At 34.6% G+C, this 14745-nt stretch overlaps 1 protein-coding gene across 1 annotated transcript in view; it reads right to left on the bottom strand.

The window, feature by feature from the left end:
- Positions 1 to 9708, bottom strand: part of MYCT1 (MYC target 1) — a 21471-nt gene extending 11763 nt beyond the window's left edge. Inside the window, exon 1 of the mRNA XM_017539036.2 lies at positions 9510 to 9708. Within this exon, the coding sequence (XP_017394525.2) occupies positions 9510 to 9690 (181 nt within the window). The 5' untranslated portion in view covers positions 9691 to 9708. The remainder of the gene's footprint in view (positions 1 to 9509) is intronic.
- Positions 9709 to 14745: the final 5037 nt, after the last annotated feature.

The following is a 14745-nucleotide window of genomic DNA, read 5'->3' on the forward strand; positions in this document are numbered from 1 at the left end:
AAAGCTTCATGGAAAAAAATAAATTTTAGATGCCTTTTGTGAATGGTAGTGGTCAAATAAGCAAAAGGTTTGGAGATGTAAAAGTAGTTTTGATCAAAAGCATAAGGCACAAGCCATATTCTGAACATAATTCATCAACAGTATTGTTAGAGGAGAGGGTAAATTCAAAAGGATCAAGGTACCACACCCTTTTCTGTATATGATAGACTAACATGTATCAAACCACTGAGAGAAAGTATACAGTACAGAATAAAATATTCTCTTAAATTTGTTTGAAGCCGTCAGAAACTTATCAAAAGTGTTAAATCAAAGGAGCAAATTCCAGGAGAAAAGAAAATCTCTCATCACAATCTGTAAAGAGAAACAAAAATAATTGAGTAGAATGCTGTGCAATATCAGTAAGTTTAGAGAACATAAGCTGCTGTTTAGGGGCTGCCAAGGAAGTTGGATCCTAGGAAACATCCCAGACTCTGGAATTAGGCCCCCTAGGATCTACTCCCTAAGATTAACCATAAACAGGAAAAAAAACAGACCTTGCAAAGATAAAAATATAGATCAATCCCACGTTGGACTGAGGTGATCCACCCCTAACTAAATGCCAGAAGGAAAGTTTTATATATACATATATAAAATAGAGAGAAATTTATATATTTAAATAAATTTATATATCTAATAATGTTATTGTATATATATATGTATGTGTGTGTGTGTGTGTGATAAATAATAAATTACAAGTCATCCTACAAGGCAAGACCAAGTAAATGAAAACTAAAAGAACAAATAGATAATGGAAAAATATCTGTAAGTTATGAAGATATTAGAATTATGAGACAAAAATATTAATATGTTTAAAGAAAATGTCAATGGATGCAATCATTGTGGAAAGTAGCATGAAGGTTCCTAAGAAATTAAAAATAGAACTGCCATAGAAACCGGGAATCCCTTAATTTGGGAATACATTAAAAGGAAATTAGATCAGAATCTCTAAGAGATAACTACACTTCCACGTTCATTGCAGCATTGCCACAATAGCCAAAATATATAATCAGCCTAAGTGTCCATCATCACGTGAACAGATAAAAACAATATGATGACAGATATATGCACACACACACACACACACACACACACACACGCAAACACACACATATGGTTTCTATAATGGAATGTTATATTTCAGATACTGTTAGACTTATGATGAAGTTATATTCAGATAAACCCATCCTACATTGAAAATACCATAAGCCGAAAATGCATTTAGTACCCCTAACTTACCATACTCCATAGCTTAGCTTAGCCTGCCTTAAACATGCACAGGACACTTACATTAGCCTAAAATTAGGCAAAATCATCTAATGAAATCCAGCTTTATAATAATAAAAGGTAAAATTTTATAATCATAATAAAAATAATAAACAATGATCAAAATTCAAAGTACAGTTTCTACTGAATGTGTATCACTTTCATATCATCATAAAGTCAAAAAATTGGAAGTTGAGCTATTATAAGTCAGGGACCATCTGTATATTATAAGGTAATATTATTATTCAGCATTAAAAAAAAATCCTGTCATTTACAGTAACATAGATGAACCTGGAGAACATTATGCTAAGTGAAATAAACCAGGCACAGAAGGACAAATACAGCCAGGCTCCAACTTAACCATGGCTGGATTTGGGATTTTTTGGCTACGATGTTGCAAAAGCCATATGCATTCAGCAGAAACTGTACTTCAAGTAACCATATGACCATTTTGTTTTTCACTTTCAGTATAGTGTTCAATAAACTACATGAGCTATTCAACATTTTATAATAAAATAGGCTTGGTGTTAGATGATTTTGCCCGACTGTGGGCTAATGTAAGTGTTCTGAGCACATTTAAGGTAGGCTAAGCTAAGCTATAATGTTCAGGAGTTTGTCTCTAGTAAATACATTTTCAACCTGATATTTTCAACTTACAATGAGTTTATCTGGATATAACCCCGTCGTAAGTGGATGAGCATCTGTACTGCATGATTGCGCTTACTTGTGGAATGTAAAAAAGTTGAAGTTATAAAAGCAGAGAAGAGAATGATAATCACCAGTGATTCTGGGGTAGGGGGAAAAGGAGATGCTGAGCAAAAAAAAAATGCAAAGTTTCAGTTGTACAGGGACAGTAAGTTCTGGAGCCCTATCATATAGCATAGTTACTGTAGTTAGGAAATAATTCCTTTTTTTCTGAGACAGAGTTTCACATTTGAGTTGGAGATTCTCCTGCCTCAGCCTCCCAAAAAGCTGGGATTACAGGCATGCACTATAAAACCCGGCTAATTTTGTATTTTTAGTAGAGATGGAGTTTCTCCATGTTGGCCAGGCTGGTCTCAAACTCCCAACCTCAGGTGATCCACCCACCTCGGCCTCCCAAAATGCTGGGATACAGGCATGAGCCACCGCACGCAGCCTCAAAATTATTTCTTATACTTGAAATTGGCTAAATAAGTAGATCTTAGGTGTTCTTAACTACCTGAGGTGATGGTTGTTTTAATGAGCTTGATTGTGGCAATTATTTTACAATATATATGTATGTCAAAATATCATGTGGTGCACCTTAAATATATTGTTTTTATTTGCCAATTATACCTCGATCAACACTGTGAGTGAGAAAATACAAAAGGCCAAGAAAAGCCAAAGTAATCTTGAAAGATAAAAACAGTTAATAATGTATTGTATAGTTTCAAATAGCTAGAAGATATTTTGAATGTTCTCGCACAAAGATATAATAAATGTTTGCAGTGATGGATGTGCTGATTTCCCTGATTTGATCATTATACATTGTATACTTGTTTTGAAGTTTCACTCTGTACCCCATAAGTATGAACAATTATTAAGTGACAAATTGTTTAAAACAATAAGGCCAGGCGCTGTGGCTTGCACCTGTAACCTCAGCACTTTGGGAGGCCAATATGGGCAGATCACAAGGTCAGGAGTTCGAGACCAGCATGGCTCATATGGTGAAACCCCATCTCTACTAAAAACACAAAAATTAGCTGGTCATGGTGGCAGGAGCCTGTAGTTCCAGCTACTCGGAGGCTGAGGCAAAAGAATAGTTTGAACCCAGAAGGCAGAGGTTGCAATGAGCCAAGATCACACCACTACACTCCAGCCTGGGCGACAGAGTGAGACTCTGTCTCAAAATAAATAAATAAATAAAAAGAAGAACAAAGTTGGAATGTTTATGTAACTTCAAGATTTACTATAAATATCAACAAATGAAACAGAATGGATATCCCAGCAATAGGCCTTCACTTACATGGTCATTTGATTTTCAACAAAGTTGCCAAAGGACTTGAATAGAGAAAGTCTTGGCTGGACGCAGTGGCTCAGGCCTGTAATCCCAGCACTCTGGGAGGACAAGGTGGGCAGATCACTTGAGCCCAGGAGTTTGAGACCAATCTGGGCAACATGGCAAAGCCTTGTCTCTACAAATACAAAAACAAAAAAATTAGCCTGGTGTGGTAGTGTATGCCTGTAGTCTCAGCTACATGGGAGGCTGAGGTGGGAGGATCACTTGAGCCCGGGAAGTAGAGGCTGCAGTGAGCTGTGACTGCACCACTGCATTCCACCCTGCATGACAGAGTGAGACCCTGTCTCAAAAATAAAATAAAATAAAAAACAGAAAATATTTTAAGAAATTGTGCCGGAAAAGCTAGATATCAGTATAACAACAATTCCTCAATTTCCACACTATATGCAAAAATTTAGTTTGAAGTGGATAATTATGGATCCTAAATATAAAACCTAAAATTTTAAAGTCTTAAAGCCTTCAGACTGGGAGGGGGGAATTGAAAACTTTTTGGGCTAGTGATTACATATCTTGATTGGGCTTTGGGTTACTCAAGTGTGTGTATCAAAATTCAAAAATGTCCTGTTATGATTTGTACACTCCATTTTTATTTACTTTATATATTTCATTGTATGTCAATTTGACTTTAAAAGGAAAAGAGTTGTAAAAAATAATTGAATTCCTGTTAAGGATATGCATACTAAAGTAATTAGGGGGAACTCTATTGATGTTTTCAATTTAATAAAATATATTGACTAATAGAATAATAGAGAAAATGAATATTATAAAAACGTTAAAGATATAATTCAGTTGGTAAGATATATGGGTGTTCACTGTAGAATTCTTCAAATGTTTATGTATGTTTGAACATTTTCTTAATAAAATATTGAAAAACTAATGAGAATGGCATAAACAACATTTAAGCAATATATTTTGAAATTTAATTAAAGTGGGCAAGTTCCTGGAAAACACAAATTCCCTTAACTAACAGAATTTATAGAAAAGTTGAGTGGCTCATCATTGTTAAAGAAATGAAACGTGCCATTTAAAACCCTCCAATTGAAAATACTACATATAGTTACAATAGTGAATTTTCCAAGCACTTAAATAATAAACAATGCCATATGAACAAATCTTTCCAAGTAATAGAAAAGTAGGGTACATGTCCCAATTTGTTTTAGAAGGCTTGCATAACATTGATACCTGACAAGGTTATCAGAGAAAGGATAATTACAGGACACTTTCTCTCATGAATTTAGATGCAGAAGTCTGAGGTCAGGGATGTACTAGAAAGTACAGTCTTATGGGTTCCATCTCACACATATTAAATTATAATCTCTGAGGCTAGAGTCCAATGAGAGATGAGTTTTAATAATTCTAAGTAATTCAGATGCAGTTTAAAGACAAGCATGTGTAAATGTTTGTTTTTCAAACTTTCTAGGTAACTCAGCTAAGGGAAATAATGAATAGACTATCAATGTGCAACATAGACGTTTCTTTTCAAAGTACAAATTGAAAAAAATGAATTTGAGAAGTAGCATTTGTTTCCAAATTTGGGGAAGATATAGCAGAAATTCTCGGGACAGATGCCCAGCCCATAAACCTGTTCCCATCTGAACTTCTTTGGGAACTTCCTGTGCCCATCTGCTGGGATGGCCCCTAAGAGCCATATTTTTCTACAGGCCAAGGAGCAGTATTTTCTGCTAGTAGCCAGGGATTCCTCCTTTTGACAGCACTTGATCCCCAACCAATCATTTGGGGATCAAGTGCTGCATCTCATCAATTACCTTAGAGATAATTAAATCTGTAACCCTGCATCTCATCAATTACCTAAGAGATAATTAAGTCTGTTAGCAGGGATGCATAGAAAAAAGAAGTCGATGCTTCACATTTAAATTACTAAATACTTTTTTAAACACATAGAATAAATAATAGTTTGAAAACCAGCATTTTTACTGCAATAGCTGGGTATTTTGAAAGAGAAAAGGGTGCTTTGGTTTTTTTGTTTGGTTCAGTTTCTAAATGCTAAGAGCCTAAAGGACTTAAGAACATAACTTTTTATCATAAACCATATTGGAAAGAATAAACCATGACCTATGAGTCAACTTCTACATATCAAAAGAGGAGGAGTTTTGGAGAGACAAAGAGAAGAGATACATAGAATATAACCTGTAAGGGTTTTGGAGAAGGGAACCATCACCACTATCCATTCCTCCCTGTAATGAGCTACAGACTGGCTAGGAAATCCCAGAGAAACTGCTACTCATTTCCAGCTTCCTGGGGTAGATGGCAAGTCACTCTGAGAACCCCTGGGTGTCAGAAGGACAGAAAAGGAAGCGAGGCACAGAGTGGGGGACATGTTGTTACTGTATCCAGGCCAAGGACACCTGATGTAGCCCAACCTCCTAAGGCTCCTGCAGCTCTAGGGTTATGGGACAATATTGAAAATTGCTCTGTGCCATTGAGACAGATGGAAAAGTACTTGAATAAGGGCCAGTAGACCAGAGGGACTTACAGAAAGAAAAACCATGCTGTTAGCTAATATTACACAGATCATATGAGCCAGATTTTATAGCAGGAGATTTCAGCAGTGAAAATCAGAGAAAGGATAATGTCCCAAAAGCAGATGAGAAATACATGTCAGTAGATGTCAGCAGAGGCCAGAACTTGATCAAGCACCAAAGGTCCCCTCTCTCTAATACACACAATAGAATATAATCCCTCCACCCATCCACACATCCTTTTGAACCTTAAAGTAAATTCCCAGAGGGAGGAATGTGGAAAGATTATAAACCACTAGATTGCAAGTGATCAGGTTAAATTAGATCACACATTTATGCTGACATTCAAAATCTTGCAGAAATCTGCCTCTAACCTGCCTTTCCAACTATGTCTCTGAAATGGCCATACACAGACTTTCTAGTCAAGCCATTCCTTTCTACACAGACATGCCTGGGTGTTTTTACTTCTGCATGTTTCCTGGTAACATTTTTCCTGAGCTCCCCAAACCTCTTGAAGTTCTAATGCTTCTGATTGAACTAATAATGAACGGAATGAGACTGAGTTGATGAGGGAAAATACTGAATGACCAGAATGTCCTTCTTAGAATTATCTCCCTGTCTGAAATTTATCTTTCTAGGAACACATAGCACCTCATTTTTTTTTTCTGCGAAAGATTTAGGGATTATTTTTGCCATATATTTGTTTAACTCATATTATCAGCCACTGCTTTTTTATCATATGTTATCTATCATTATTCCACAACTATATCCGCTTGTATTTGCCTATGTCTAGACGCATAATTGCCTCCAAGAGTGAAATCCTCTTGAGACAGATATTGTAGTTTTGGTGAGAAATGAATTAAGTGAATAAATCCAAACTCCTGCAACCATAACTTCTGACTTTTCACAATGCTAGCCATAAGGAAAAAAATGCAAAGTAAGACAGCAGAAACACCAAAACTATGTTTTCTACAGGACTTTCAAGTACTAAGAGAATAACTGAGTTCAATATTTGTGTCCTATTGCCTTAGAGGAGGACAAATTTTCATGGACCATGTTTTCTGCAGCTTTTATGGGGAATGTTTATAGCGAAAGGAAGTGCATTAAAGACAGCAAACATAGGAAGTGGAAGGTGGTGGCTGCATCTGTGCTGTCACTTTCTGGCCAACTCTGTTGCCAAACTTTGTGCTAATCACCTTAGACGCTTGCACACTTTTAGGAAGCTTTAGTGGGTGATAGCTATAAAAATGCAAGCTATTATTTTTGGTAATAACCAGATATTATTATCCCATCATTTAGTGCTTATTAAAGTAAACCAGAAGAGTTATATTGGGAAAACAACTTTTTATGTACCTTAAAGTGTGCTATGTCTGAGCAATTTATACAGTTCAATGTACAAGTTTTCCTTTTCTAATCTATTTTTTCTTTATTTTCCAAATTCAATGTGCCAGGCAGATGACTGATTTGGGAGCAATAACAATGCATTACACTGCACTGTATAAGATTATCAAAATAATATTTTGGGGGAGTCAGTGGTCAAAATAGACATCAATTTAGATACAAAAAGCAATGGAAATTTTAAAAATTAACATTTATGTTTCATGAAATGTATACATTCTATACGTTTATATTTTATTCACATTTTATACTTTATATTTTTACCCCAGAAGCAATAATACAACTTTTATATAGTCTTCTAAAATCATCAAACATTATATCAGCTCTCCATATTTCCACTGGCTTTGTTAATGTTTATTAATGTAACACTCCCCTTTCTGGTTTTCATTATTTTCATCTATTTTTCATCACAGTCACATAACAAGAGAAAAGAAAACTAGTACTTGTCTTTGAAATAATAAGTTTTAATTCCCTCTTAAACACAGATTTCCATATTAAGAATATCTAAATTTTTAGAATCAATAAGTGGACTCCAACTAAATATTCTCTTATTTATATAAAGTTTATTTTAATGATTTTATTTATAATAATATTTTAATTATTATTACCTTTTAGTCAGTGAATAATTATTTGTTATTTTTTTTTTACGTGAACCTGAAATTTAATTTTGAATGGTTTGAAAAAAATAGATTGGCTTCCACATATTAACTTTTGCAAAAAAAAAAAAACGACTTTACTTTTGAATAATTCATGCAGATAACTTATTTTTATAACGATGAATTTGATTTAGACAGACTCTAGCTGTTTTTCAGTGTATATTTAGCACTTATTTTCTCTATAAGTGAGGACAGCAAATAATGCTTTAACAAGCATATAATTAGACACCCACAATTCAAAGGCTTCTGTCTAGTGCTAGCTACCTAAAATAACCTGTTACCAAAGCCTTTCTTTACAAGATACTAGCATAATCTATTTTCTTCTTCTGAATTTTGTTACATAAATTTATTAGGAACCCACCAATAACCCTCCTTTCCAGGCTTCCAGCAAACGTAAAAGTTGGTGAAAAAAAAAGAAGGAATTAATTCGTTTTTTTTCCTTAGGCTGTTATGATTTTTAATACCTTTAAAATCAATAAGTATTTGTCCCCACATTTTTCATCTAAGAAAGTACATAGGTCAAAAGATTGGAGTTAATTATTTTCATGCAAATTTCTGTGATGGTAGACATACAGATTGCTGGGAAAAGTCGGCCAGCACTGCTCACTGCTTATGTGAAAGTTCCCAAAACCCCACCTTGAATCACAGCAGAGAATCTGAAATCGTTCACTGAGAGGGTTAAAAACTTGTTCTGGGCATATAAACAGATCTGTTCATATATACTACTTTCTTCTTTAAAGTGTTTTTCTGAATTTAATTTAAATTGCCTCCTTTAATATAAAAATTTCTCTGAACCCAAGAGTACATGTCAACTCCCCATGTTAGCCCTTCTTCTTTGTAGGTCGAGCCTGGAGCAGCTGACTTTTGCCCTCAGCACAGTCCAACTGTCAGCAACAGGGAACACTGCACTATTAGCTGTGGCTGGACTCAGACAAAAAATGCTCCCCAAATACTTTGTATTGTTCCTTCCCCTCACCCAGTGATACACTTCCACTGAATGTTACATGAGATGTTATTTCCACTAATCTTTTCTACTATAGTTTTCTCAAATTTCATATTATTTCATGTTTCATTTGTTATTACCTTCTAAAATCATTCATTTATTTTATCTATGTTACCATACTCTAAATTCATTCATTTGTTTTACCTATATTATCGCACTTTAAATTCACTCATTTAAGCACAGTTGTTATTAGGATTCACTTTGGAAATTAAAGAGCATAACAATCACAACATAAGTGAAAATAACCTCTGTGGAAAATCTTGGCTTCATAAAAGAAAATATATAATCTATAACCTTAAAACAAATGAAAGTTAATTTTTCCAACACCATCTACAAGCCATATTCTAAGCTGCAATTTCCTCCACCTTATGTTTCTTATTTTTATCCTCATTATTTCCGAATTATATTTGGTAACAACAGCCAAAATCTGTACTTAATACCCAGATTCTTCTTGAAGATACACATAGCACATTTTAAAGACATGTATATAAATATATTTCTGTTAATAAACTCATGAACACTTTAAACACTTTACAGTAAACAAAATGACTCAGAGATTTTAATAAATCATCCAGTGCATTTCGTAAATCCTAATTTTAAATTTAAAACAGCAAAAGAAAATACCTTACCCCAAAAGTTTTCTGGCCATGGACTCCCTAAACTTGTTGTGTTATTAGCCATAATATCCACAAGAAATAGAAGAAAGAGAAGAAAAAGAGAAAGGAAAAAACAGTATGTCGAAAACAGGCAGTTTGATTCTATGTCTTTGTAGTACAGCAAGGGAAAAATAATTTTTACACAACCCCTCATATACTTGTGTTTGCATAAAAGGAAATAAGTGTATCATGTTTCCTGCTTTTATACTCAAATTAGCAACTGTTTTTCTTATCTTGGAATTCCACATGGTTCCTGAGACACAAAACAATGTCCTTTTCATCATTTCCTCAGCTAAGTTTCTAAGTTCTCTCCTCTCAGTCACCTCCAAAACTGCTTTTGGGATAAAAGTTTTTTTCTTTTCTTTTCTTTTCTTTTTTTTCCTGGTGTTTCCTCATCCCCTACTGACATAGAAAGAAAGACTTCAGACTCTCAGCTACAGCACCTTCTGTATACATTGAATTAAACTTATACAGGATTGAGAAATAGACCATGTTCCAATGTTTGAAAATTAGATTTATGTAGTAAACTGGGGGCAAGGACTATTCAAAATTCCATATTGTATTCAACTAATTTTACAAAATACCTTTTCTTTATAAGTCTCAGATACTTACTAAATTCTTTTTTTTTCTTTCTTTCTTTTTTTTTTAGACTTAGTCTCTGTCACCTAGACTGGAGCACAGTGACAGGATCTTGGTTCACTGCAAACTCCAACTACCAGCTTCAACCGATTCTCCTGCCTCAGTCTCCAGAGTAGCTGGGATTACATGCATGCATCACCACACCCGGCTAATTTTTGTATTTTTAGTAGAGACGAAGTTTCACCATGTTGGCCAGACTGGTCATAAACTCCTGACCTCAAATGATCTGCCTCCCAAAGTGCTGGGATTACAGGCACAAGCCACCACGCCCGACCACTAAATTCTTAGCATGTCTGTTTTTCTGTTTGGTATACAAATTTTGAAAGGTATTTCTTTAAATCATTTCACAAATATCTAAGGGTAATTTATATAAATTTTGTGCTACTCTTTTTTTTTCCCATTTATTTATTTTATTGCATTTTAGGTTTTGGGGTATATGTGAAGAACATGCAGAATTGTTGCATAGGAACACACATGGCAGTGTGATTTGCTGCCTTCCTCCCCATCACCTACATCAGGCATTTCTCCCCCTGCTATCTCTCCCCAGCCTCCCACCCCCCACCCTCCCTCCCCTATTTCCCCCCAACTGACCCCAGTGTGTAGTGCTCCCCTCCCTGTGTCCATGTGTTCTCATTGTTCAACACCCGCCTATGAGTGAGAACATGCGGTGTTTGATCTTCTGCTGTCCTGTCAGTTTGCTGAGAATGATGGTTTCCAGGTTCATCCATGTCCCTACAAAGGACCCTAACTCATCGTTTTTGATGGCTGCATAATATTCCATGGTGTATATGTGCCACATTTTCCCTATCCAGTCTATCATCGATGGGCATTTGGGTTGGTTCCAGGTCTTTGCTATTGTAAACAGTGCTGCAATTGTGCTACTCTTAGTATTTAGTCTGAAAAAACAGTTTGTACACTGAAGAAATATATTTAAATTCAAGGAGGGGAAGCATGAATGCAAAACTTTTCATTACAAGGTTTGTTAAGTGCTATAGCAAGGCATGTAGAATGTGAACTGCTACAGCAAAGGAATTTGTTTTTCATAGAGAAGTTTGAGAGCTGATGTAGGAAAAAATTACATGAAACATTTTGGGAGACGCAGGTTAGCTAAAATTTCAAGAGTTCTTCCGCAAGCTTTGCTTGTTTAGACTGGATCCTCTGAGGACTGGGAGCCATTGGAAATTGTGAGTAAGTGTCAAACTGCACTAAATTGCATTCCATGATCTGGTCTCATCAATCTTTGAGTAACTCTAACCTGAACTCTTGTATACATCTTGCATTAATCATATTCTAACTTAATAGTCATTAGAATGTGACTTAGTTTGAAGTAGTCTTCTTTGTGAACTCTATATTTCTGAGCAGTCCTAAAAAATCAGAAATAAACAACATGACAGTAATCTCATATTAATTTTTGCAATCCTGATTCTTCCAAAATGAGGTTGTTTCTGATCAGTCTCTTTTTTTTGTGGATTTAAGTATTAATTTATTAGAAATTAAAATATAAATCATCTAAAACAATTATAAAACATCATAGAAAATTTAGAGAATTCACCGAGCAAATATAAAGACTCATCTCTGTAATATTCTTGCTAAAGTTTATTTTCAAATAATCTATAAATACTCATATTGTTACTTAACAAACAAAAAGGGCTTACATTTCAATAGTTGTCTTTACTTTTCAATATTGTTAACAAAATTTATAAAAATAGAAAATTAAAAGAACATATTATTTCTGAAAAAAACGTAATCTGGATGAAAGTATATTGAAATACTAACCACTTAACTGTTCCAAAAGCATTGAGTATGATTTTTTAATTACTAAATATATTTTTAAATACACATTTTGCATTATTAAAAGCTACCTGATTGCAATAAATCCTAATTTCAAAGATGTATATAATTTCTTAAACATTGCATAGATTGAATTTTGCTTAAAATAAACCAAAATTAGTGGAATGGGTAACTGACATTGTTTCAACTGCCTTCTGTGCAGAAACAGAGCTCATTCCATTTCAGGGCTGGGATACAGGCTGACACTTCCTTTCATTGTTTTATGCTTAACTACTTAGATTTTCTCCCAATAAGTTTTCATTTATGCAGATGGCCAGAACCCAGTCAAAGTCTAGAGAAAATGTGTTTTTTTTTAAATCAATTTATGACCTAGGCATAGCTTGCTTGTGGATAGCACTGGCTCTTGCCCCTGCATGTAATTTTCTTGGTAAGGATTCGTACTCTTCCCTGGCACAGATCCATCTAAATGAATGCTTATGTCTATGTGATGTTTGAGTCCCATGACTTGTCATGTCATAACAGGAAGCTGATTTTTATCTTTACAAAACTGTTAGGTTTGCTTTTCTACTGCTCATTATTTCACAACCTGGGTCTTTAGGTCTGGGTTCTCCAGTGGTCATAAAATACATGGAGAAGTTTGTTCTTACCTCGGATATTCACAGGACTTCCTCGCTTCCCTCATTCAGGTCTCTGGCCAGAAGTCACCTCTTCTACAGGCACTCACTAACCATCCTCTCTAAAGTGTTCCCACTTGAACCATGCTCTCTCTCCTGACCCTATGTCATTTATCACCCCCTGACATTATGCTATATGTGTGTCTCAGTCTGTTCCAGTTGCTTTAACAAAATATCCTAAACTGGGTGGCTTTAAAATAACAGAAATTTATTTCTCACAATTCTAGAGGCTGGGAAGCTTAAGATCAAGATGTTGGCTGTTGAGGGCTCACTTTCCTAAAGACAGCCAGCTTCTCGCTGTAACCCCACACTGCACAAGGGGTGATGGGTCACTTTCATCCCATTTTATAAGGACACTTATTCCATTCATGAGGGCCAGATAACCCAGTCACTCCCAAAGGTCTCACCTCCTCCTACCATCTCCTTGGCGGGGAGAATTTCAACATATTAATATTGGGAGAACGTAAACATCCAGGGTATATAAAAATGCTTTGCTTTTTTGGTTGTGTTTTGTCTCTTCCACCAGAAATAAGTTTCATGAGGATAGGAGCTTTATTGATTTCGTTCATAAACTGAATTCCAGTGGCTAAAATAGTGCCCGGTGTGCAATAGGTTCTTCATAAATATTTATTAAATAGGAAAATGAAATAATTTGAAGGGATCTCAAGATGAAAGTATTTTGGACACTCCAAATTAATAGAAGTGTCACTTAACACTTAAAAACAAGTTAAAAATCTCTATTCACACGCATTTTAATATTTTTAAATTTTAAGTTATAACTTCATACAGAGCCAAATGATACAAAAGAACATCATCACATTTAAGAGAAGGTACACATTTGACATTAAATTTCAATTTTTTAACTTTATCTTTTAAAACTGTACTAGGTTTCATTTTCCCAATACAAAATGGACCAAAACAACTTCACTAAACTGGGAGTACTTTCAGAACCTATAAGAATGCCTCACAGAAATTAAATTTTTAAATCTATTTTTTATTTCAAATTTTTAGAAAGTAACTGGGAGGATGAATAAAAATGTGAACATGTCATTTTAATAGAGTTATGCCTTTTTGTTTGTTTACACAGTATAAGTGTTGGTCTTCTTTTTATTTCTCCTTAATTCATTCACTTTGGTAGGAGAAATAATAAAATTAAGAACAGAGGTGATGATGGCAACATTAAAATTGACAACATTAAAACTGAGATCAGGTAATAAATGTGAGAATCTAACTGTTAAGTTTTAAGATTTTACAAGCTGCAGTGGAAATAAAGATAATTTCCCAAGGTCAGTGTCATTAATTTTTTTCTCAGTAAATAAGTCTTCATGAATGTCTGACTGTGGTTATGGAAAGTGATTATCAGATTTGAGAGAGAAATTGACTTAAATCTGCACAATAAGAGACAAAGTTAGAGCCACAGGGAGAAAGTGCTGAAATTAATTCTGATAGTTTTTTGGTTGAGTCTTCAGGATTTTCTACATATATGGCTAAACCATCTGCAAATAAAAATATTTTCACTACTGATGTAGATGCTTTGATTACATTTTCTTCTCTAGTTTCTCTGGCTAGGACGTCCAGTATTATGTTGAATAGATGTGGCAAAAGTGGGCATTCTTGTCTTGTTCCTGGTCTTAAAGGAAAAGTTTTAAGTTTCTTTCCCATTGATTATCATGTTGGCTGTGGGCTTTTCACATATGACTTTTATTGTGTTGAAGCAAATTCTTTCTATATTTATTTTTCTGAGGGTCTTTATCATGAATTGATGTTGAATTTCCTCAAATGTTTTTCTGCATCTGTTGAGATAATTGTGTATGGTTTTGAGCTTCATTCTATTAATGTAGTGTGTCACATTGATTAATTTTCATATGTTGACTTCTGTTGCATTCCAAAGATAAATCCCACTTGATCATGATGTATAATCCCTTTAAAGTGCCCTTGAATTTGTTTTGCTAGCATTTACTGAGGATATTTGCATGTATTTTCATTAGGGATATTGGCCTATATTTTTCCTTTTTTGTGGTATGGTTTGTCTAGCATTGGAATTAGAGTGATGGCCTCATAAAATGAGTTTAGAAGTATTCCTTCTCTTCTGTTTTTTTTTTTTT

Source organism: Cebus imitator, unplaced genomic scaffold (assembly GCF_001604975.1).
Source record: "Cebus imitator isolate Cc_AM_T3 unplaced genomic scaffold, Cebus_imitator-1.0 Scaffold6, whole genome shotgun sequence".
Lineage (NCBI taxonomy): Eukaryota > Metazoa > Chordata > Mammalia > Primates > Cebidae > Cebus > Cebus imitator.